Raw genomic sequence first — 24494 nt, 5'->3', positions numbered from 1 at the left:
TGCAGACAACTTCCCCGACCGCCCGCGAGCGCTGGGGCTCCGCGTTGAGGAGCAGGACAGGTCTCCCCAGGACACACAGCCGCCCATCGAGGGAGCGCAGGGCTTGGCCAGGGCTTTATTTTTTTCACTTTTGGGTTAGAAGAGCTACATTTTCTTAACTCGCTGGTGCCATGCAAGGGGCTCCCCAGCACACAGAGAGCGGGTCCGGCCGGCGGCTGAGCAGAGCAGCCCGACACAGCCGGCGCCAGCGCCCCGTCGGGGACCCCCCATCCCCACGGCGGGGCAGGATTCGTCCCCGGCCGCCCAACCTGGGATGGCTCCTTTAGCCTCTTCCCTCTTAATTTTGTTTAGAAACTTGTCAGGTTGGTAGATAAAGGAGGTGGAAAGATCAATCCCGGCTTTTCATCAGTGTGGGAAAAAGTATTTCACTAATCCATATTTATTGGTGTAAGGAACCGGGGGGGGGGGAGGTGGGGAGGAGGGGGGGGAGGGCAAGAGACCCTAATGGTCAGAGCAGAGGACAGAAGGGACAGTTTAAGGCTGCCCTTTTCCGAGAGGTCACATGTCACCAAAATCTTTCGGTTGTCTCGGGATTGGTTACATTCTGTTCTCTTTTTTTCTATTGAGGTTGCCAAGCAACTGGCTAAGACCAGCCAAGATATTTTCTTTATTACAAGTGGAGCAGAAAGCAGCAAGGAGGAGAGAGATAAAAAAAAAAAAAAGGGGGGGGGGGGGAGAGAAGAGAAGAAGTTTAGACAATTAACATTTATAGGATCACATAACTTCATTAACTCGGCCGAGATTTGGGAAAGAGACTCAAAAAAAAAAAAAAAAAAAAGGTGGTGGTGGGGAGTGTTAGGAATTAAAACAAGTTAAAAGGCCGGCAGGTCCGGGGCTAAAACAATGCCAGAACACCCCGAGCAGTGACAGGGGGCTTCCCTCAGATGGTTCCCACTTCCTAAAGAGTGGCCAGTCCTGGGCAATGGCTGCAGCCCAGCTCAGGGGCCTTCAGCTGCTGCTGCTGCTGCTCTTCTTTCTTTTTATTAAGTGCTGGCTTTCTTTGGGTTTTCACACTCGTAGGACGTGGGTTTATTGCTAGTAGCGCTGGCAGGGATGTGTTGGGACGCAGAGGAGCCCTTCCGAGGGAGGCACATGGCTGTGGCAGGAGCTGGGCATCCCCCTGGCCGTGGCCCATGGGGAAGGGGCTGTGAGGATGTGGCTGTCCCCAAGCGCTGGGACACCTTCATGCCTCTTCAGGGTGGTCAAAACCTCCCAGGGAGGGAATGAGACTCTGTGGGAAAGCAATCTCCAGTCGCAGATCCCTGCCCGCTCAGGGTTTGGGCCTGACAGTCTCTGACACTGTCCCTGGGCTCCAGGGGCGAGGCCTAAGGCAGGGGACACTGCTAAGGGTTGGGGACAGGGACTAGGGTCACCCTGCAGCTCCATGGGGCTGGGCTGCCCCAAGCACCCCTGGGGCTGCGGGAGTTTCTCTCCCAGCACTCACCAATCCCTTTCCCCGTGTGCCCAGACCCCGTGCGAGGACATGGGGGGAGACGAGGACATGGGGGGAGACGAGGACAAGCGGGAACCTCCCCGGTGAACGGTTCCAGGTCCCCCTCCGGTTCTGCCCAGGGATCCCTGTGACACCCAGGGTGGTGGCGGGCAGCAGTGGAGAAGGCGCCGGCCACCTCCATGCTCTTCACTGCGACTGCGGGGACCTTCGGCAGGTTGGAGCTGGGGGATCCCCCGGCGGGGAGACGCAGGCGATGTCCCCGCTCCTCCGGCCGGAGCCCGCAGCTGCCGGCCTGGCAACTCGGTAATATTCATTAGGAGAAAACAATGAGTATTATTCATCCCCAGCACTTTCCCTGCCGTTGGGAGGCCGAGTTGGGGTGCAGGTGACCCCAAACCCCACGGGGTACCCGGGCAGTGTCACTCCCGCAGCAGCAGAATGGAGGGGGTCTCCAAGGGGGGCCGAGGGGGTGGGAGGGGACCCCAGACGCAGCTCTGCCCTGCGGCTCAGGGGGGACCCCCACAACCCCGAGTGGGGCCAACCGCGGCCGTCCCCGGGACCGGGCGCCGAGCCCCCGGGGCAGAGTGCACCCCGCGCCCAGGGCCCGGGGCTGCGGGGGCTGCGGGCCGGGCCGGAGCCGGGGTTTGGGAGCTGTGTCTTTAAGAGATGGCTGGCTCCAGGTTGCAGCTGCTGTTTCTGTGCTATAGAGACAGTGGAGATTCATTACTCCTAAAACACAATGGGCATTTATCACCCCGTGGTGTTATTCAAATCCAGTACCAATTGAAGGTCATCCCCATTCTTTTCTCGCCGGCTCTGCAACACATTTATTGTTGTGCCGTTCAACTAAAAGCCCTGCCCGGCCCCGGCGCAGCCCGCAGAGCCCCGGTGTGCGCATCCCTCCCGGGCGGATTTGGGACCCTCCCGGGTGGATACGGCGTGGAGGAAGCGGGGCAGAGCCGCGGCGGCTCGGCCGGGCTCGGGGCCGGCAGCAGGTGCCGCGGGAGCCCCGCCGCTGTGCCCCGCCGAGCCGCGGGGGCCGCCCGCTCCGCCCCCGCGGGACGCACTTTCCGCGCCCCGTGGAAACTCGGAGCCCCGCGGGCCGCCGGAGCCGAGGGCGGCTCGGGCAGCCAGGGGTCCGCCGCTCGCCCGCGGCCCCCAGCCTTCTCTCGGGGCGACCTGCCCGGCCCCGCCGCGGAGCGGCCACGGCCACCGGCACTGGCATCGGCGGGGGAAGCGCCGGCAGCGGGCCGGGATTTTCCCTGGCTGGAGAGGGGGGATTTGTTCCCAACTTCGTGGGCGCCGGTCGGTGAGGAGGGACTGGGGAAGAAGCCTGGATTTTTCATCTTTTTCCTTTATTTTTATTATTATTATTAATATTTGCCCATTATATTTAATATAATGGTCATTTATAAATTTCGGAGATTTTTTCAAAGTGCACGAATTTTGAGGGCGATCCGCTTGGAACTAGTGGATTCTCCAAGGCAGGTGCGGCGCGGCTGCAGCGCGGGGCCGGGGTCTGTGCCCACAGCATCACCCCCGCCGAGCCCCGCGGCTGCCGGAGGCACCGAGCCCCGCCGCGGCCGCCAGCCCCGGCGCACCGAGCCCCCGCTGCACCGGGGCTGCTCCGGCAGGGATGGATCGTCGGTTTTCGTTGTCTATCTTTTTTTCTTGTTCGTTTCTTTATCGTTTCTTTTCTTTTTTTTCTTTTTTTTTTTTTTTGATTTAGGATTTTTTCCTTTTTTTTTTCTTTTCTTTTTTTTTTTTTTTTTTTTTTTAAATAGGGCTGCTTTTTAAATTTTTGGGTTTTTTTTGAGGGGTAAGAAACGAGTAGATAAAATTAAACTCCTCGCGGTGCCATTAAATGGAACCCGGGATGCGAAGCGCCGCGGCCGCACTCGAAACTTGTCGGGGCTGGAGCAGCGACTCGGCGGGGCCGGGGAGCGGGAGCGGGGCGCGGCGGGAGCCGGCTCAGGGCCCGTGTGTCCTTTTTTTCCAGGGTCCAGCCGGATTCCCCCTGGAAGATCCCGCGATCCCGGGATGGGAATCTCCGCTCCTGATTGTCCAAACGCAATTCTTGTGCGATGGAGCCGTACGAACCAAGAATTGTGTCTGGACATCTGTAGCAGAGGTTTCACCTCCTCCGGCGGGGCTCCAGGACGGTTCTCGGGGCACAGGACAGAGGACGGACCTTCCCCGGGCCCGGGGCACGGCAGGTAACCGCTCCCGACTGCGTCCCGGGCGTCGGGGCCAGGATTTCAGAAAAACTAAGGAAACACCAGCGGCGGCTCCGGCTCTGCTCGGCGCGGCCGAGAGTGCTCGGTCTTAATGCGTCAAATACTGGCCGGGTCATCACCGGGACGGCCAGTCCCGACCGGGCAGGCCCCGGGCAGGCCCCGGGCAGAGACGGAGGGGCCGAGCCTCGGGCACCGGCGCTTTGCCGAGGGCGGTGGGGCCGCAGCCGGGCGCGGCGGGCGGGCGCTTCGGCCCTGCGGCTCCATCCCGGTTTGTCCTTCTTACGTTTATTATCTATTTTAACATTGAGGCCTAATTTCATTTAACGTATTTCGGCGTGCGCGCGGCCCCCTGCACCGGGACACTCTTCTGGTCCTCTTGCCGCAGCCCCGGCTGGCGCCGGGCACACGGAGGCCGCTGCGACTGCGCCGGGTCTCCGCGGGGCCGGGAATCGGCCCCGCCGCTCGGGCACCGGGCGGGCTCGGCGGAGAGCGGCCCCGGGCTGCGGGCACGGCCCTCACCGCCGCGGCGGGACCCGGCGAGCCCCGCGGAGCGGAGCAGCCCCCGCAGAACGGCGGCCGGAGGAAGGCTCGTTCTAACAGAGAGGCTTTATGAATCCACCAGCCAAGCGGCTCGGCCGGGGCTGCCAAGGAAACCCAGGAGGAGAAGGGAAGCATTACAAGATCCGAGCAGAATTTCACCAAGAGTCTATCTAGGACAAAGCTGGAGGCAGACAACGTTTTAAAAGGCTTTTATTTCAGAAACTTTTTGTTGCTGTTGTTACAGGATTTTGCTGTACCCCTCTTCTCCACCCCCTTCACTTCCCTCATCTTCCCATTTCTAGTTTTTTTTTAGCAGTGATTGGCAGCTTTTACTACATCAGGAGCTAAGCCACCTAGGTCTACCTGCACTATCGAGGGGACCAACAGCTGCCGGGGAAGAAACCCATCCTCTCTGAGCAAACAGCTGGGAGGGATGAGAACAGACAAGCCCAGCCTAAGGCACAGAGGCAGGGTAGAGGAAGGGCAGGCAGCAGCACTGAAGACGAATCTGCTTTTTCCCATTGTGTTTCAGTCTGGTTCAAGCCACATGCCACACAGGTTCCTTGTTTTTCAGCCAGCTCCTACCACCACCTGGAATCCCCTTCCACTGTCCCGGCCCAGCTAAGCTAAGGGCCAGGAACTCAGGACAGAGAAGAGCCTTTGGCCCGTCTGTGTCATTTACAAATGGCATTAGCTGGACTAAAGTTGCTGTGGCTGGATTTGGAAAAGGCTGAATATCGGTTTGTCACCAGCAGTGGGCTGAAGCTGGGGCTCCTCAGATGCAGCAGCATCGTAGGCCGTGAGTGCTTTTAGTTAGGCAGGTTGTGGAGGGGTAAACGTGAGAGTCAGTGAGAGAGTCAGAGACGAGTCAGTGGAGAAGTCAGCTGAGGGAATGACTCTCTCCGCATCAGACAGAGGAATTCCTCCATCAGGTGCAGGGCAGGAGAGGCTCCTTGTGCGCAGCACTCGGCGTGTTGGGCCAGGCTGCCTGAGCAGGGGCTGGTGCACCGGCTGCTCCCCACCTCCTCAGCAGCTCCTGAAGATCAAGAGCTCTCAGAGCAGTACGTGGTGCAGATCAGCTCTGAGATGCACTGACTGAGCACCAGTGAGCCCTCTGCTCCTCAACAGCCACGGCTCAGGCAGGAGCTGCCGCTGGAGACCTCTGCATGCTGCCAGAGCAGTGCCGGAACAGGTGAGCAGGGCAGGGGGGAGCACAGGAGGACAATCCTGGTCAGGCATTCCTGGAAGCTCATACAGCACACTTCAGACCTGTAGGTGCCAATGCTATCCTCTCTGACCCTGTCCCTCTGCTCTTGCCATAGCCTCCTGGCTGGCAGGGGCCAGTCCGTCTATCCAAGGAAACTTCTGGAAAGCCAACAACACCCGTGCCCTAGCAGAGCCACACACACCCACTTCCACAGTGCTCACAGGACTTCCTCAGGGCATGCAGCAAGAAGCCTCTCCCTCCCACTGACAGAAAGGGTTAAAAGCCACTGACTTTCTCAGGTCTTGGCACTTCTAACTGTGCATCGCCAGCCCCAGCCCTTCCCCAGCCAGGCTGCAGCTCCCACCTGCACAGAATGCAGTGCAGCCCGATCAATTCTGTCTATCATGGTGACAGAAAGATCATTTGCTGCCCTGATCACTCTGTGCTGTCTCAGGCCGGGTGAGGGTTTGTTTCCCCTCCAACCAAATCATTATAAATTGACGTTATTCATGGGCCAGTACTTCACCCTGCCTCAGCTCCGGTATGAAAGCAGCATGAGGGATCAGAAATACAAAACCAAAAAAGCCTATTTCTCTCCTGCTTCCCATAAATAAATATCATTACAAGTGGAAAGTCACTTCTGAGAGCTCTGGAGCTGTCATGTTGCTACCCCCAAGGAAAAGCTAGTCAAGCCACCTTTTGTTTCCCTGCTCTTTCTCACCCTTCCCGTGGCTGGTGCAGAGACCACACCAACATTAAGCATCGTGTTAAAAGAATCCTGGTTCCCAGCACCAAGGCAGAGGCACCCCAGCCTTCCCCCAAAACAGGTACAACTCCTCCAGAACACCTCACTGCCTGTTAAGACATGTTATCCTACTCAGGGTTCAGCATCTCTCTTCCTCCTGTCAGAGAAAAACAAGTCCCACATGCTGAGGTGCTCTCTGCTTGTTAGGGTACCTGGAAGTGCAGTCAGGAGAGGTGAAATGAGGACCAAAAGATGGATGCTGTTATGGTGGACAGAAGGCCGCAGGCTGGCGGGGCTTTATTTGGATGTCTAGAACAAGTGAACGCAGCGGGAAGATGCAGAGACTGGACACAGGCAGTTCAAGAGAGGTTTGGGTGGGTTAAGGTTTTTGTTTAGATTTTTTTTTCCCGGGGATTTGGATTTACATCCTCTTGTTTTTTCAGGAGTTCACCCGCCGTGCAATGTTGAGATGAAAAGCACATTATCCTGGTCCTGGAGTTTATAGTCCAGCTCACCCTGCAGGCCAAGAAAAAAAATGAAAAATTGCTTAAATGTCATTTCCAAATACAAGCTACAAAGAGAAAACAGCTCATAAAAAGATGGTGAGTATTAGGGAGAGCAGAAGAAGGGGACAGACCGATGTTTTCATCATAACAGAAGCAAAGGTGAGAGATCAGCCATGGTGCTGACGCTCATACCCCACAGCGCTTTCTGGACCAGGGTTTTGACAGAACAGGTGGTTGCCTGAGGCAGGGAAATGGCAAGGGGCTGTTTGTTGTCTGAGCACAACAGTGGGCTGAGAAAGGAAGACATTTACCAGGTGCCTGCTTGAGTTGAAATCTCCCTGTGGCCTTTACCTGCCAGGCACCACTTGACTTCAGGGAAAGTGGTTCTGTGTGGGGCCTGAAGGTCCCAGGTGCCCCCCATGCTGTCACCCCACATGTGGGGGTACCTGCCAGCAGCCAGAGGTGCAAAACCCAGTGCCAGAGACCAGGGAAAAAGGGTGATCTCTCTTCAGACCCTGGCTGGCTGATGAGACTCAGCAGGTTAGAGGGAGGCTCCAGGCTTTTGAACAGCTACAGTACAGGAGATAGATTCCAGCCTGCCCCTTCCCCCTCAAGTATGAGACGCTTCACTTGGGGCAAGAATCAGAAATAGCTTCTGTGAGAGCAACCAAAGAACACAGAGAGCAATATTTTCAACAAAGAAAGTCAAACGGAAGGAGTACAGACCATTAGTTCCCAGTCTGCCTCGTTGATGAGCACCAAAATTCCTGGCCTCCTGCAGAATAGAGAGAAATAATTAGGATACAGGACTGCTAAAAAGCTCCACAAATAGTTAAGAACAAGGAATGTCACAGCACACATCACAAGCTGACTGCCTATAAAGCCAAAAAAGGGATCCTAGCATGGAGGTGGAAACAGGTACAGTCTGTGCCCTTTCTAGATCAAATAAAGGGGACGCAGGAGCAATCCCAAAGCTCATTTGAATGAAAAGGCACCATTCCCGAGGATGCTCCAGGATGACTGCATTTCCGTATGATGCAGAAAAGCCAGGTAATTAAAACCCACGCATGACAGTCGAGTGCAGAGAGCTCAATGTGAAGGCAGGGAAAGCCATTCCGGTGCCCCTTCCAGAGGCACTAAACACCTGGGATCCACTCCAAGCTCCTGATTCTGAGCAAAGGGATTCCCCCTCTTTGATCTTCAGTGTCCTGCAATTGTCTCTCCTGTTACCAGGGGACCTGGCACACACTTCAGCTCACAAAGATCCGTGACGAATGTTAAACACCCCCAGCGCCACCCCGCAGTCAGGGACGGCTTGCACAGCTCACTCTGCTCCATTTCTCTTGCCTTCTTTTTTTTTTTTTTTTTCCAACCCCCCCTCCACGAGGCTGGCCCCATTTTGATAATAAAAATACATTTCCCAGAAGAAGTATTTGTTGGCATTTCTCAGAATGACTGCTTCAGTCCCAGTGATGTCAGCAGGGAACAGACAGACCTGCTAAAACTCCTGGAATTGAGGATACAGGTGCTACTCTGTTCCAAGTGATAATGAAGTATAAATGGCCTTGCTTCATGTTTAAGGTTTAAAGATTTGGGGTAAGGGCTGCAAAAGATGCTCTCTGTGGACAGTGGAAGGTCTGGGTGAGATACCTCCCATTACCACTTCAGCAAATTCTGTGTTTTCATGGTCACTTTCTCAAGAGGAAATCCCCCCACCAGTGGAAAAATCCCCCAAACTGTGGGGATCAACAGAGAAACACATGGAGAATTTGTAACAGTTGTACTTACACAGATTCCCCTTGCATAAATAATTCTGGTCGCTCTTTCAACAGATTGTGTTTGATCCACTTAAGCAGGTTTCTGATATCCCCTGGAAGAAGGAAGGACAGGGTTTACAAAGTAGCTGATGGCTCCAGGTGATGCCAGAGCAAAGTGATTGTTTATCCATGAAAGAGCAGATGAATAACATGCAGGATGGATGGGGAGAGCTGCGAAGAAACCCACAGACAGTCCTGTCCCTATGGTTTGGCAGAAGAGCTTTCCCACAGAAAACTCATCCCACAAAGAATGAATGCAGCTCCTGCTGAAGCACCAATCTGGCAGCGGATTCCCGATGTTTGGGTCTCTTTGACACATCCCATATCCTGTGCATTATCTTGTAACCCAACAAATTATGTCTAATTCTCCGTGTGTTTAATTAGATTTTAAAAGTCCAAACAAGCAAGCCTAAGAACCTGAACAGAGTAAAGACAGACACTTTTGCACCAAAACCAGCACAAACTCCTGGAGACATTGGGAGCTCTGGGGCCCAAGGTTGCATTTTGGACACTTACAGCATCCCTCAGCATCACACCTGCAGCTGTGGAGTGTTCCCCATGCTGTGCCTGCTCCCTCCTTCTACACTTTATGCTTAGAGCTTCTTTATTAAAGCTCAGCCTTTATCTTTCCATTTCAGTAGGTGACAGGAAGGATTTGTCTTCATGTAAAAGGAGGAGGAGACACTGCTGGCGGGTTTTTATAGTATCAATTTTACTTTGTGAGGCAAAAACAATTTCTTTAGTGATAGCATCAGTTAATTTCCTATTGGAGAGGTGAGAAGAGACAGAGGGGGGGAACAATCCGTTACAGGGTTTAGAGAAGCTGACAAATTGCAAAGTGGAGCTCTGCTGCATTTGCCTCTATGTTTCACTGTTCCACAAACCACTTCATCATTCCGAATCCACAATCAGTTATTCTCCCGGGGCTCCTTTATACAGCTCTTTGAAAGCCCCCAAAGAGTTTTGTTTGTTTTCAAGAAGCAAGGAAGCTTTCTGAAGGCACAAATCCAACAGTGAGGGCTGGAGCCCCGCTCCAAGAGGAGCTGGGATGGCAGGATGGGTTTCTTATGTCAAGTAAGCTCACCATAGTCATGAGGAACCTTTCCACACATGCTTCTCTGAGCTAAATTCACTCTGTGTATTGTAAACTCCCCATGTGTTTGCTTCATGACCAGCAATAATAAATGCATTTGTAATGGCTTGACTCAGCCCAAGCCTTACCACAGGGTTTTATGGGATCATGGATGTTACCCAGAGCCGAAATGGGGTTCTTCCAAATAACGTCACCCTCACTGCTTCTGTCACACTCAGGATGAACAGCCCTGGTGTCGGCAGGTGCACATCAACTAGGCAATGGGGATATGTCCATCTGCAGCAGATGGGGGCCTCTTCTCCTGGGGAAAGGGGGAGGGGGATGCTCTGAGATTCCCTCTGTTCCCCCTGCTTTCCCACAGCACTGGTGCCTCCAAACCAGCACTCTGATTCCAACACCCCAATGCCACCATGGGGCTTCCTGGAGCACAACAGGTATTGCTGCCTTCGAGCACTGGATCACTCTGATCTGGGCAAAAGGAGCTACTTTGTGCCTCAAAACTGCCTGGTGGGCCGGATCACCTGCCCGGGGCCAACCCATGGCTCCCTTGTAATGATATGTAGTTAAAAGAACAAAATAGACCATTTTCTGCCTCCTTCCTAGTAACATGCACCAGGTAGAGGGAGCCCCACTAAGAAGGTGTGTGTATTTACACATACATACATACACACACACATGTGCACCATAGAGGTCGGTCAGCCATCAGAAAACAAGAGTTAACCACATTCACCTTCCCCTGAAAAATGCTGCTGCAACGTCAAGCCCTCAGAATCTCACACCCAAACAGCTCCTGCTCTCCATCACCAATAAATGAAAGCTGTAAAGGAAGGAAGATGGAGAGGAGCCTTCAGGAGAGGGAGGGGGGTGTGAAGGGGACACCAGCCCCATCGCAGCATCACCCGCGAGCTGTTTCATATTTATGCACTTGCAGCAGGCACACAACAATGAGCTGTGCCATATACCATTCTCCTTGCATGGAATAAGCAGCCCTTTCCTCTGGGACCTTTCAGGAGACACCATTTAAACAGAAACACGCTGCACCAGCTGGATAAAAGGCAGCCACCTAGAAGCAGCCTGGACGGAGGGGCGAGAGGACTGATTTATTCGAGGCTGAGCTGGAAGACTCCCTCGCCCCATCTCCTTCCATAATAAATGTTATTTTCAGCCCCACCTGAGCCTACATTCATTTACTCCTACCCAGAAGTCACGTACACACATACTGAAGAATTCAAGCAGTAGGAAAAAAACCCAGACACCCCTGTGCATGCCTGGAGCTTGCCCACTCCAAAGGTACAAAAATTAAGATCCTTTCTCCACAGCCAACTTTAAGACATAATACTTTCATCTGCTTTATCAGCATTGAATTTTTTCACCCACCTTCATTTCTCTATGTCCTATACACCAATAATACTAGAACAAATCAATTATAAAGGATGACAGATGACCATAGCCACACCAAAACTATCTCCCACAAGTAATATACCGAAAAGGAACAAGATTACTTCCATTGCAAGTGGTCTGTGGAGAAGCCATCTTGCAGCTCAGTGCCTCAAACAGCAGTCTTGATCAACAGGTCAGGAGTCTGTGTTCTCATGATGGAAATAGTAAGAGGTAAATTATAGCACAACTGCTTATCTCTTAGAGCTGACACATGCAGTGTTCCCAAGACTTTTTTTTTCTGATACTATGCTACGGGTCTAACATGTTTCCAGTGCCCTGGGCCAAGGATTTGCTATGCAAATAGCAGGTTCTCTACAGATGACATATAAAGAAGGAAAAAATCTCAGCCTGGTCAGGCACCACATCTGCTGACAAGTTAAACCATCATTACAATGCAGCGATTTCACACTCGTGTTGGTTTGAAGCTGGCCCCCTCACAGAACAGAGGCATCTGATTTGGCAGGAGCACAGTTGTACTACAGGTGCTGTCATTTGGCTGCAAAACCCGCTGTGCATTTTGGCTCTGGAGGGAGGTTCAGGTGAGAGCTGAGACAATACAGCATTTTGCTCCAGCATCACCAACTCGAGCCCAGCTCACCCCAGTAATGATATATTTTTATCACTGCTGCATGGTCTTACTGAAATCGTTTTGGTAGCCTGCTCCATTTCACTCACAGCAAACAAATATCACATCAAAAAGTGCACTCTTAATTCTCATTAACTGTCCTCACCATTGGCAGCATCAGAGGAGAAGCAAGACTGAAGCAGCCAAGGAAGCGGAAATATTCTCAAAGTGCAAAGAAGGAACTGAAGCACATAGTAGGAAATCCCTGTCCTATTTCTACACAGAGACAGCTTCTGCTGCCTGTACTAACAGTACATCAACAGTCTCCAAATTCTCAGAAAAAAATAATCTAAAGTTAATTAAAAAAAAGAAAAACCGGCAAATGTTTGAGAAAACTGCTTAGTTCAAGTGCACAGATGGGAGCTCAAGCCCACAATATATGCAGAAAACCAATCACCCAGCGAAACACAGCGCTCAGGGAAACGAGATGTGTGCTTGCAGTGACACAAAGTCATTGCCTTGTCACACAAGAGGATGGGATGCAGGAACTGCAGTGAATGCACGCAAAACCCAATGGCCTCAGCTCCTGTTCAGCCCAGCTGCACCACAAACACTCCTGGTTGTGGCAGAGAACTGCAGAACTGCACGGCCTGCTCTGTCTTCCTGCGAATCCTCCAAGGCCTGGCCTTCTGCATTGCCCCAACTGTTCCTTCATGAAGAATCTGCTGAGCTTCCCCTGCAACAGAAATGCATCTAATACTCCATTTTAGCACTGCCTGGGTTCATTTGCACCCTCGAAAGCAGGGCTGAAATCCATAGATCTTTCCTAGCTCAATAAAACTTCCTGGGCCTGACAGATCCATCAGTGACAACTCAGAAAAGAAGGCACTCAGTGTGTGCAGAGAGAAACCAGGTGCCTCGAATAAGAAACACCAAGCTGGGTGTTGCACTAGAAGGATCTCACAGTGAACGGATAAAGGTGCAGAAATATGGAAGGATTTTGTGTAACCCTGATACCAGTTGACACGGACACACAGCCCTTGGCTCCCAGGGAGCTGCACAGGTCGCTCATAGATTCACGCACACATGCAAGGACCAGACACCTCTGTGTCCCCTGCCTTAAAATCCACATACAAACTTGCACAAAGCCTCGAAGGGCACTCAAAAGGTGTAATTACACTCATTTTCTTGCCTTTTCTGCAGAACTGAGAGATTATTTCAGGGAAACAGGGGAACCCTATAAAGGTTGAACCATGGAAAATTCCCTTCTGGTCTGCAGTAAATAAGATATATGTGGCACTGGTCACTAAGGGGTCAGTGCTGCAGGAACACGGCACTTTCCTGGGCCGCCTTGCGGACACCTCCCTGTGGGGTACCATTTCTTTGACCCAGAATAAGATCATTTATCATACTGACCATGGCTGAGCTCCAATTTGCTGAGGTCACTAACTCTGGACGAGCGCTGCTCCACCCACATTCTCAGCCACCGGCCTGTAACCATGACAAAGCCCCTTCCCTGCCGCTCCTCTGCCATTATTCCCCCTGCCTGCATGGAAATATATGGAAAAACAATTTGTATGCCCCCTTCCCTGCTTAAGAAGCTTGTTTTTAAAACAGACAAACCAGCTCCCAATACCTGCTGCTCTTCCAGGTGCATGACTACTCTTTGCTTTAGGATCCAAGGACCCTCCAGGAATCTGCTCTCTAAAAGAGTTCAAAACCAGACCTAAGGGATCCTTCCAACTCCTCCAGCCTCCCATCTGATATGCAAATCACTCTCTGAAGCAGACCATGGTGTGCCATAAACTGCAGAAGAAGACCCGGAATAGCTGATATAAATGGAGTCACAGGCAAATGGATTTGGTACTATGCAGAGTGAGCAGCCAGGCAAATTTTGCAGCAAGAGCAAAATCCATTTTCTCTGACAAGTGCACAAGCCAATCCTGCCACACACTGGAATGGGCAGTGATTTAAGTACTAGGGAAGAAATTAGGGGGTAACTACAGCCAGGCATAAGAGAATTGCAATTGTTGCTCTCATCTGTTCTTGTCTGCTACAAACGAACACCAAGGTCTTGGCTTCTGTAATTTTTAACTGCTTTAAGACATCTTTTTCTTGCTTCTCATCTAGAAGAGCAATGCTCTTCCTAATTTTCTTGTGTCCACAAAATGGGAATGGATCACAGAGATCTTTCATAGCCTTCCTGCTAGCAGTGAGGACTCAGATCCCAGCTATCACCCAGCAATTCTCAGCCCTGAGGTTTTAATCACAATGCTTATGAACTGGAGAGGAGCTGCTTGGGATCTTCCACTCCCCACAGATTGCTGGTCAGAGAATACAAGTTCAAGGGATCTCCAATCCCACTGCTAGCCAGCAGCAAATCCCCAGATCCATCAGCTCCCATGACAAAAAAAGCAGCTTTGAGCTGATTCTCAGGGTAAACCTAATCCCTACTCATTTCCAAAGTCAGGGCATCTAATCCTGTAACACCCAACACTATTGTCACTTCAGGCCTCCCAATAAATGCCAGTGCACCAAACTGTCTCTTTTAATTAGGATCACAGATCACTAGTGCCGGACCAGAGTCTTGCCTCTCGTTCAAAATTGTCAAAGGAAGGAGCTGAGAGAGCCTCAAAGACTATTGCCCCAGCAGTGAAGTGCCAGCCTGGGGATCGCAGACATTAAAAAAACCATCTCCTTAACAGGTCCTCTGATTTTATCCTCTGCCAGTGCAGAATTATTCTCAACAAAAGACCATCCTGAGCCTTGTCTGCTCTGATTTTAAGAGGCTTGAGCACTGTAGACCTGCAACCAAACCCCAAGGAGACTGTGCCATGGTCTAATAGTTTTTGCAGTCAGGAATCTTCTGCTAATGCACTAAACTCCCATTTCTTCATTCCTCCCTATCAATCTATGCTAGATGATAATGCATCATGCTGGCTATAATCTGTCCTTCCCAATGATAAAGGAGATATCCCACCTCATCACTTTTCCATTCATTTATCCTGTTTAACCTTGGATGTTACTGGTTAATTTTTTTTTAAGCTCTCAGCAAGACAATTCAGAGAATGCATTACTAATCATCAGTGTAAAGCTTTGCCAAAACCCAGCAAACTGAAATTTCCCTTCTCTCCTATTTTCCTGGTTTCTGAGTTTTGGGTGTGTGCACAGGCACTGAGGGGTAAAAAGGAAAACCTTATTGCTATTAAAGAGACTACACAGAGCTGATGTGCAACCCTGGACCACAGAGGAAGGTGGCTGCTCCTGCCAGAGTGGGGAGGGATTCCCTGGCAGCCTGGCACTGCTCTGCAGGCAGCCAGCCTGGCCGAGGGAATTCCCTGGGCTGGGCTCTCCCTGGCACTGCCAGCTGGATCAGAAAATGCCTTGAAGTCAACTCCTTGCCCCCTCCCAGCCCGGCTGGTGGCTGTGTCCCCTCTGGCTGCTGGATGAGTCAGTGTCTCAGCTCAGCTCAGGAAATTGCCATGATTTTATTCCTCTAAATACAGAAATCGCCTCTCACTTTTGGGCTCAGATCTGCTTTGCTATTATTAGACTTTCATACAGGGCCAAGCACCATTAAACCGATTCCTGTCCACCCAACCCAGCCACCCCCACAGATAGTCCAAGCCCCTCAGTCTTACTTGAAAGGGAAAAAGAAAGGGCCAGTGAGATGATCAGGGTGGAGGAGGAGGGGGGGTAAGATTTACAAGTGAATGGAGGTAAGAATGGAGCAGTTTGTGGGATAAAGGGGCTGCGGAGGGAGCTTTACAGATGTGCAGAGGGACGGGGCTCATTGTTTAATTAAGCAGAAAGTGGCTCTTTTGAAAAGCAATTTTGCACAGGAGCTCTGAGCTCAGCAAACAACTCCTGCGAGTGAGGGCAGGAGGAGAAAGGAACAGCTGGCCCGGAGCCGTGTGAACCGCATGCTAAGCGGTTTAAAGGGCCCGGATCCTCCTCCCCAGCCCTGCTCCGCTGCCACCCTCTGAACAGCGCTGTCAGCACAGCAAATCCCACCAAGAGAAAAGAGGGAGCGGAGGGGGGTGGGACACAGGGTGTCCTGCTAGGTGTCCGCACTGCAATACAGCGGCTGGGAAGGAGGGTGTAACAGCCAGGCTTTGTTATCCCAGGGATTTGGTCACACACAAGAGCTGGTTTCCCAGTGCCTGGGAAGCTCCTTCCACAATGAGTTGGGATGAGCTGATCCGGTAACTCTGCTCCACGGCCTCCCAGGAAGGTGATGGGTCTGCTCCTGTGAGGACAAGCGTTTATTTCCCTGCTGCCTCTAAAGGGAGCCGCAGCCTCGCTGGGGCAGGGACCTGGGGCTGAGCCCCACACCAGGAACCACTCAATCGCGACGCTGGCAGTGCTGCAGCATCAGAACAGCTCTGATGCTGCAAACACTGCGCACCCCGACTGCTGGCAGCAGGTCCAGGGCTAAGCTGGCCCAGCCTGAGCTCCCACCCTGCATTACCCACTGAGGCCCCTTCCCTTGCCACCAAGTCTGTAATTTCCTGCCTAAAAGAGATGCACGAGTGGGATGCACGAAGAGGAGAATAACCCAAGTCCTTTGAGAGCTGCAAGTAACAGACACTGTGATTAAAAAGATTTGACTGCATGAAGTTCCATAGATCTATGGGGTTTTTTTTACCATTCTCCTTATAAGGCCCTATATTAGCAAATATATTTTTATTCTTTCTTTGGAGCAAGTTTTAAAATGTTAGGAATAATAAACAGAGCAATAAAATCATGCCAGAATATTAATGACTCAACTAGGATGTACTACCCAGCAATAGCACTAGGTACTAGTGCTAGGTACCGACAGCCAACACCAAGTGCTACTCTGGATTTTACAGGTTGTTTTGGTCCAGCACCCCAGTCAACTCTGAACACAGTGCCATGCTGTATTTTGTAAGCCACCCTGCCTGTAACATCAGTCTGATCTCTCGAGATCCCCAGGCTCTTTTCCGAGCAGATGAATGCTTCCAAGTCCCCAGCAGTCCTCTATGCTGTGCAGAACAAGGCCCCTGGAAAGCAAAGCTCTCGAGGAGCACACCATGCTCTTCTCCATAGGGATTCAACATAAGCAGCACTTGGCATATTATTTTAATTTTTCCTCTTTAAAAAAATCTGATTGGCAGTGGGCTTTTTTTCCCTAGAGTTTCGGTAAAGGGAAACCACAAACAATTACCAAAACACACTGATTAAAAATTTAACCTTCCAGACTTGTAAAGTGCCAAAACACAGTGTGAATTCTTGATTAGCCTAGAAGGTCCCAGCGAGCACTGCTGAAACTGGTCACTGCTGCTTCAAAAACACAAGTCCCACCACTGAAGCCACAGAAGAAATTGGAAGGTCAAAGGCCTGTGACAGCAGCTGAGCAGCCTGCAGCACAAGTGCCAGAGACTTTACACACAACCCCAACCTCTGGGTACAACATCCAGAAGACAACACAGCAGAGGGATTTTGTAAACACTCTTCATCAGATGATGCTGCTGAGCTAAACCTAAAATGACTACAAGGGTTAAACAATGCCAGTGACTTCCTACCCTTCCATGCATCCATGCAACTCACATGGCCAAGACAAATCCACCACTGTTGAGTCCCAGCGAGATGGAGGAAGGAGCTCCAGCATCACTTGCAGAGCAGTCACACAATGATCTATTTGATTACTGAAGCACTTGGTTAAATTACTGTGGCTTGTTTCAGGAGGACGCTGCCAAATACATTTTCAGTTTTTAATCTAGGGTTTCTCTCTTTTATGCTCCATTGTCTCTAATAGCCTCTTAGATGCTTGAAAATAAAGTTGATTTCCCTGCCAATTTAATCCTCTCTCCATGTGACAAATATTGTTATTCCCCCAGCTGCTTTCTCCCACACACACTGTTTTTATGCAGAAGAAGCCAACAGGGCATAATGCCTTTAGATCCTCTAACAGCATTATCAGTGAGATCATCAGAATAGCCAGAAATTTGAGACAAGATTCTTGTTTAACTTGAGGTCTTCTTTCTGCAACACTTCCACAAGATTACACAGTCCTGCACAGTGTGGATTAGGTAAATCTGCTGCCTATGCACATACACTACACCTTTCTAAGTTCCCACTTTGGCAGCAACTCCAAAATGCAGGCTGAGACAGCTCCACTTTGGAAATAAAGAACTGCTATTTAACTGACATCAGGATACAAAATGCCCCTTGGATAATAAAAATAGGTCCTGCCACGTGGCTGTACCTCTCGTGGCTTGCTCTTGTCCCATTTGCAGCTTCCTTGCTCCTGCCTTTCCCAATCCCTCCAGGAGTCTATCTCCAGGCATCAGAAAAGGACAGAGAATCAAATCTTCTTGAAAAAGTTAACTAGATCCAAAACCCACCTACTTTCCACCTAGTGCCTGTTATCAGGAAAAAAGAAATGACCACACAAAGAGTCTACTCAAGCAACATTATCATTTAGAGGACACTGATTGCCCCTGCCAACTATGGAGCACAGTTTGTTTTATTCATGTAAATATTTGTAGGTATTTCTTCATATAATTTTCCATCTCCCTTCACTTCTGGGATATATATAAAAATGCCTAAACAATTACAATATAGGTGGACCAAATAACCCAGAGAGAAGCAACTGTTCTGCAAAAAGGAGGACAAAGACAAAAATAACCTAGAAAAAAGGAAGAGTAGGTAAGAGAGGCCAAAATGGCCAAAAATAAAACTTGGCAGCTAATGAAATCACTTAAAATGGGGTTAGAAGTGTAGGTCTTCGAGCAGTATTCATACTACAGGTCTTTCCCTGGAGAATTCAGTGATGGACATTCAGGGTAAGGTAAGCAACAGGATGTGCCAAGTAGAACTGAGCTGTTTTATTTCTCTAATCATTGCAATTCTGGTTGCATGAGGGCAGCAGGGACCATGCTATGTGTATCTTTATTTACCCAGAGATAGGAGTTAAAATTTCTTAGTGGGAACAAAGGAAATACATGGCATTAGGAACAACATAAAATTGTAAGAAAATTCATATTTTCTGATATGATTCAATTGATTCCTCACCACTAGAACACAATTGTCTTCTGGAAGTATCATGAGGGGTGTTTCCAGCAATCCCTTAGTGTCAGACATTCAGGCCACCTCTGCCTGCCCCATCCCTGTGCTGGGTGTAAATGTCACTACAGCAGCTGCCTCACAGCTCAGTTTATGCTCCTCAGATGCTGCAATCCACAACCAGCCCCAAAATGAAACCTCCCTGACACCCAAGGCACAAGACAGCAGCAAACCAGGGGAGCTGACAAGGGGGTACGCTGTCAGTTCTGCCTCTCTTGTCACAGGGATAGCAGCGCCTGGAAAACAAGGCAGCAGGAAAAGCTGGGAGCAATAATGTGTTAGCTGAATCTGGAACAAATCACTGGAGATCATCAGTTTGAACCCTGAAGCTGAGACAGACCTTCAGGGAGAGATTTATCCCTTAGGATAAATACACATCTTACGGAGGCTGCAGAAGTCTTCCCAGCAGCTTCAAGTGAGAATGGATCAGACCACACACAACCGCACCGCTGACAACCGTCGGGCTGGAAGAATCCCTCTTTGATACTAATACCCTCCCCTCCCCTGGCAGAAATAAACATCTCCTGTAATAACCCCTTTTTCTTGAGCATCTGATCATGGTTTGAACACCACCAAAACCATGGGTGTTACTGGGTATTTTACATTTGCAGAGCACTGAAGAAAATTATGCTCTAGCCCCCAAGTTTATAAACCAACTAAATGAGTATTTTAGCATTTCTTTACTACCTTTCATTTAAGGATCTTAAGTGCTTTAACAGTGATGGAATTTAATGCTGAATTCTCTTGAGATACATGAAAGTATCACTAGCAACAGGGGAAAGTTAAGCAACATGACTAAACTCACAAAGCAAATTGTCATCAGGTCATGTTTCTGGAGCTTTAGTTCCTGTCCTTAACCACAAGATAACACAATATTTCAGTATTCCTATTATATTTGAATTACACATACTTATGTCCAAGCACCAAAAGCACTTCTACCAATCTCTAATTATTTCCAGGCACAGCAAAAAGATTTCAGGCCTGGAGGTTGCCAGCACATCGATTATGATATCAGCCATTCATGAGATATTGGTTGTTAACATTCCCTGATGATTTTGTGTTATTTTGGTTTATAATCCCACTCAAATAGCATAAAGCAGTGCTATCTAGCTGGAAAAATTCAGAATACGTCTGTGGCAAAATTACACTACAACTGAAGTATGCACACAAGTAAGTGAATTAGTGCAGCACTGCTCAATATTGATATTCCAAATTGCAAACCAGGAATTATGACTGCTTATCCCTGGGACACTAAAGTCCTACTTTTTATTGCAGGGAAGGCCATGGGTAGGATATCCAGCATCCTATTTGAGCACCAGGTTTACTGTTTTCAACTGCAGAGTTCATATTAAAATGATCATATTTACTTGAAAAGTCAAATGAATAGATAAACAACATTTATGTTACATTGCTACACATCCCCCCACATATCTATACACCCTACTTAAACACACACACACACACATATATATGTGCCTCTTGGAAACCTCAGAACAGGCAGGAAAAAACAGAGGAGAGAAGAGGTTATTGGTGGTCTCAAGTACCAAGAAAGACAAACGTAGACTTGATGGAAACATCCAGAGGCTGTTGTCTATCCAGCAGGAGGGAGGCAAAAGTCTTAAGGAAGGACTTGATTCACAAGTGCTTAGAGGACAGGAAAGATCTCAGACTTTGAGAACTAACCCCTGTTTGCCAAGCTGCCTGATCCATGGCATGTCTGAAAGAGCTTTTAAAATACTTTGATCCTTGTTGGCAACTATAAGTGCTGTACAAACCACCTTTGTTTCATTTGTTGTTACTCTGTCAAGTTATCCAACAGGTTTTGATACTCACAAGGCTCTGGTTGACAGGGCAAAGTCACCTGATGCTTTTTGACACCATCGAATAAGAGTTCTGCACCACCTCTGAAATAAAAACAATGAACCACTGAGATTTTGCTTTACTGTCAAAAGAAGGCAGCACAAAAGAGGCGATTTACATAGATGCCACAACAGAGAAAACAAATGACACAGACTATATTTAGCACAGGATTCCCTTTGTATTTTTTTTCCTGTCACAAACCAGAAGTCCACAGGGGAAGCTGCCAGCTCCTATCGCCAACACAGAGAGGAGGCTCTGCTGTGGGCCAGAACCCCACGGTGCCAGGCATCATCCCAATGGAACGGGGGGATGGTTCCTGTCTCCATGTGCTCCCAAACCGCTGTGCAGTGCTGCCTTCCCTCTCCAGCCATCAGCACTGCTTCCACCCAAACAAAACTACAGCCACCACACCACGTCCAGCGTTGCTCGTCCCTAACACCTGCTGGCCAGAAGTCTCAAGAATTGAGCATTCTTCTGAAATAAATATTCCCCCAGTTTCCACGTGGAGGAGAAATGACTCACATGAAGTTACAGAGCAAGTCAGAACCAGCAGCCCAAGAGTCCTGGCAACTCTTTCTTGATCTACTGACTACAAAGTGTCCCAGAGAGAGACTTGACTGGGAGAAGCAAATGATGAGGGTGACAAAGTGAGGCAGCTGATGTGGGGTTTGTAGCTCAGACCCGGGAAGCTGTGACCGGTCCGGAGAGATGGTCCCGTGAGGAACTGTCTTCCCGGGGCCAGTGTCTTCCCTCAGCCCTAGCCGGAGTGCCCGTGCAGAGGCTGTCAGCTCTTTAGTGATTGTCAGCTCGTGATTTCAGCTCTTGCTCTACAGGCAATCTCCAGGCCAGACCAGGGAGAGAGATGAGAGACCCGTGTAGCAGTTCCATATGAGGCATAGTCTGTACCCCACGAAAGGGAGGCCAGGGACGAGCTCTCTCCAGTCTCACAGGGGCAGGGAGATAGATCTTGTAGGAATACAGGGGGTGGGTGTCAGAGTGTAAAAGCCAATGGGTTACAAAGGATCTGCATAGGGTCTCCCAGAGGATTCCAGGTCTGTCTTCTTCTCACAGTAACCGAAAGGTGGTTGTCTTTCCAGGGGAGTTCTGCTGGGAGGTTGTGCAATCTCCTTAGCAGGCCTCTCTCCAGGGCAGAGGCAGGGCATAGCCCACAACAAACTAAAATATAAATAAATAAATACATAATCCTCCTCCACTGAACAACCTGATGTCCATCCCTCTTCTGACACACATTAGGGAATGCCCTCAGATAACAACTGACGGCCTCTGCAAGCACAGGAGATCAAGTGTGAGCAGGATATGCAGAGGGTGGCAAGTAAGGGAGATGGTTCTCACACTGGAAAAGAATGGGATTTGAATTGGGTCCAGGCACCTAATTTTAGGCTCTTCAAAAGAGTAATTAATTTTTGCAACTACAGCTTAGAAGCCTCAGCAAGCTCCTCACCTCTACTCCTGTTCTGGAAAAAGTACAATTGTGAAAACCTTGAGCTTTATCAACATCAATCATTCTTCATGATGCTGTGAGGCCACAGGCCAAACTCAGTCTTAGATTATAAAACTCTTACCAAGTGAGTAGGGACATGGATAATAAACATAAAAGCTACTTTAAGTTACAGGACACAGCAGTAGAGAGTGTGAGCTTTTGACTCTAGACTGAATTCTACACTGGCCAAAGTCTGAACAACCAGAGAAGTCTTAAAAAACTCAATTCACTTAATACTAAACTGAGGTAGAAAAATGACCAACACATTTTTCAAGGGCATATAATTGTGGCAAAATGTTCTTCCAACTTAAATGCAGATTACTTTAGAAAAATTTCCCTATGAAGTTACTTTCCGGGAACTTACTGGTGCCTCTCCTCCCTTGGAAACCAACATAATAAAGAGAAATATTTAAAACAAACAATCCCCACCTAAATATCAACAAAGATATTTCCGGACGATATTAAGTTCCTTTAAATTCAGTATCTAAAAATGCCACAGTAGGTTTTCTTGGCTCTGCAATGGCAGAGCACAACAGAACCCTTGTTATGCCTTCGGCAGCATTACTTATATGCAGCAACTCTCCTAAAGAGCACTCTGTTGGTGTTCTTCCACCAGCTCACAACAAATAGTTATCTCAAAATTGAAGCAGTGATTATTAACATGAGCTGAGATTCATGTGAAGGAACAAGTCATAACAATTATATGAAAAACATTTTTTCATGTAATGAAAACAAGGTCACGCTTTGTTACAGCGGGAAATGTAGATTGCAAGATAAGGTCCTTCTGTAAAGAGCGAGCTGTGGGGAACTCAGCTGTGGTTCCTACATAGAGAGCTCATTTATGCATTTCCAAGGAAAGCAAAAATGCATCTCACTCTTCTGGGAAAATTAGGAGAGTTGCTGCAGCTGGAAGCGGGAAAGATAGAGGAAAGGATTCTTAAGGAGAAGGGTATTTAAAGGGTTATGGCATTTCTGTGTTTGTAAAAGGGTGGGAAAAAGCGAATAAATAGCAGCCTTTTAGCTTCTGCTAAAAGGAGGCTTTAACGAAATAACACTAGTATTTCCACAAATATGCACAGCTTCCACTGCAAATGCTTTAAGATCCCAGGGCCAGAGCATGAGCAATGCTGATACTACAGCAGCAAAGGCCTGGAAACTGAAATGCTACAGAGTGAGAACCTGGCAGCTTTACAGACCTGACACGGCTCAAACACAAAGCACAGTGAGGGCAGGCACGTGTACACACACTAACACACACACAGACAATGCTGAGGAAAAAAAAGCCGAGAAACGAAAGGGAGGTTTTCATAAATAATTTTAATAATTAAAATTAAAAAAACCAAACAACTCAAAAAGTTGAAAGAGGTGAAAGAAAAGGAAAGGCCTGGCACAGGACGCTCACAGAGAGACGGGAGCGAGGCCCCGGGACAGACGGGCAGGACGGCCCGGCCTCACGCTGCGGACACCCTCCGGCGGTGTCCGGCCCCTCCCGCCGATGCCTGATTGCCCGGTTCCCCAGTGGCGGCCGCTGCCGCTACCCCGGCCCGCAGCCCCGTGGCGGCGGTGGCGTCCGGGCCCAGACGCGCCCGTAGTGGCCTCCCAGGCCGCACGCAGCAGCCGCCCCGCCGCAATGCCGCGGCCACCTCAGCGAGGGGCTGGCCCATCGCGGCCCATCTCGGCTCGGCTCGGCCCTGCCCTACCCTGCCCTGCCCTCCGCCCGGCCCCGGCCCCGCCGCCGCCGCCGCCCGCGCTCACCCGAACTCCACCTGCAGCGACACGGGCGCCGCCATCTTGGCGGCGGCGGGCGGGAGGGGCGGGCGCGCGCGGCCGCGCCGGAAGTGCCGCAGGAGACTTCCGGCCGCGCCGTGTTGCGCCGGCAGCGGCGGGGGAGGATGGGGCGGCCCCGGGCTCTGCCCGCCGTCCGCATCCCTCCTGCCCCATCCTCCCTGCTCCTGTTCCTTCCCCGAAGAAGCTCCCGCAGTGCCGGGGCCCGGCACGCAGCGCGGCCCGTGCCCCCGGCGGTGTTATTTTAAGATACCCGGGCGCTGGCGCCAGGCGGTGTTATTTTAAAACAACTGATTTCTGCACCAAGTTCAGGCTTCGCTGCGCACAGAACCCCCTTCGCGTGCTCAGAACCACACACAGGGTCCTGTTCGCTCAAAGCACTTGGGCTGCGCAAAGGCAGGAGCTGCAGACGGGTTTCCCAGCGGGAGTTTCCCAGCAGAGGTTTCCCTGCAGCAAAGCTGCTACAACACAAGAAGTTCCACCTCAACATGAGGAGGGACTTCTTTACACTGAGGATGGCAGAGCACTGGAACAGGTGTCCAAGGAGGGTGTGGAGTCTCCTCTGTAGACATTCCAAACCCACCTGGATGTGGTCC

The 24494-nt window shown here is 50.2% G+C and overlaps 1 protein-coding gene and 1 long non-coding RNA gene across 2 annotated transcripts; one reads left to right on the top strand and one right to left on the bottom strand.

Annotated features, from left to right (window-relative positions):
* Nucleotides 1-6504: 6504 nt before the first annotated feature.
* URM1 (ubiquitin related modifier 1) lies at nucleotides 6505-23960 on the bottom strand. Its single transcript, XM_048325973.1, has 5 exons — nucleotides 23869-23960; nucleotides 20586-20656; nucleotides 8537-8618; nucleotides 7475-7523; nucleotides 6505-6758 (listed from the first exon to the last, which is right to left on the bottom strand). The coding sequence occupies exons 1-5, from the start codon at nucleotides 23901-23903 to the stop codon at nucleotides 6690-6692; spliced, it is 306 nt and encodes a 101-aa protein (XP_048181930.1). The 5' UTR covers nucleotides 23904-23960; the 3' UTR covers nucleotides 6505-6689.
* LOC125336865 lies at nucleotides 6753-8174 on the top strand. Its single transcript, XR_007207868.1, has 2 exons — nucleotides 6753-6844; nucleotides 7689-8174. It is a non-coding gene; the product is annotated as an uncharacterized LOC125336865 (long non-coding RNA).
* Nucleotides 23961-24494: the final 534 nt, after the last annotated feature.

Source organism: Corvus hawaiiensis, chromosome 21 (genome assembly GCF_020740725.1).
Source record: "Corvus hawaiiensis isolate bCorHaw1 chromosome 21, bCorHaw1.pri.cur, whole genome shotgun sequence".
NCBI lineage: Eukaryota > Metazoa > Chordata > Aves > Passeriformes > Corvidae > Corvus > Corvus hawaiiensis.
This window is presented reverse-complemented; position numbering and strand designations above follow the sequence as displayed.

Coding starts and splice junctions, on each gene's coding strand:
- URM1 (XM_048325973.1), bottom strand. CDS start 23,903: ATGGCGGCGCCCGTGTCGCTGCAGGTGGAGTTCGG. Junction 20,657..23,868: donor TCGCTGCAGGTGGAGTTCGG/GTGAGCGCGGGC, acceptor TTTTTATTTCAG/AGGTGGTGCAGAACTCTTAT. Junction 7,524..8,536: donor TTTATGCAAGGGGAATCTGT/GTAAGTACAACT, acceptor TCTATTCTGCAG/GAGGCCAGGAATTTTGGTGC.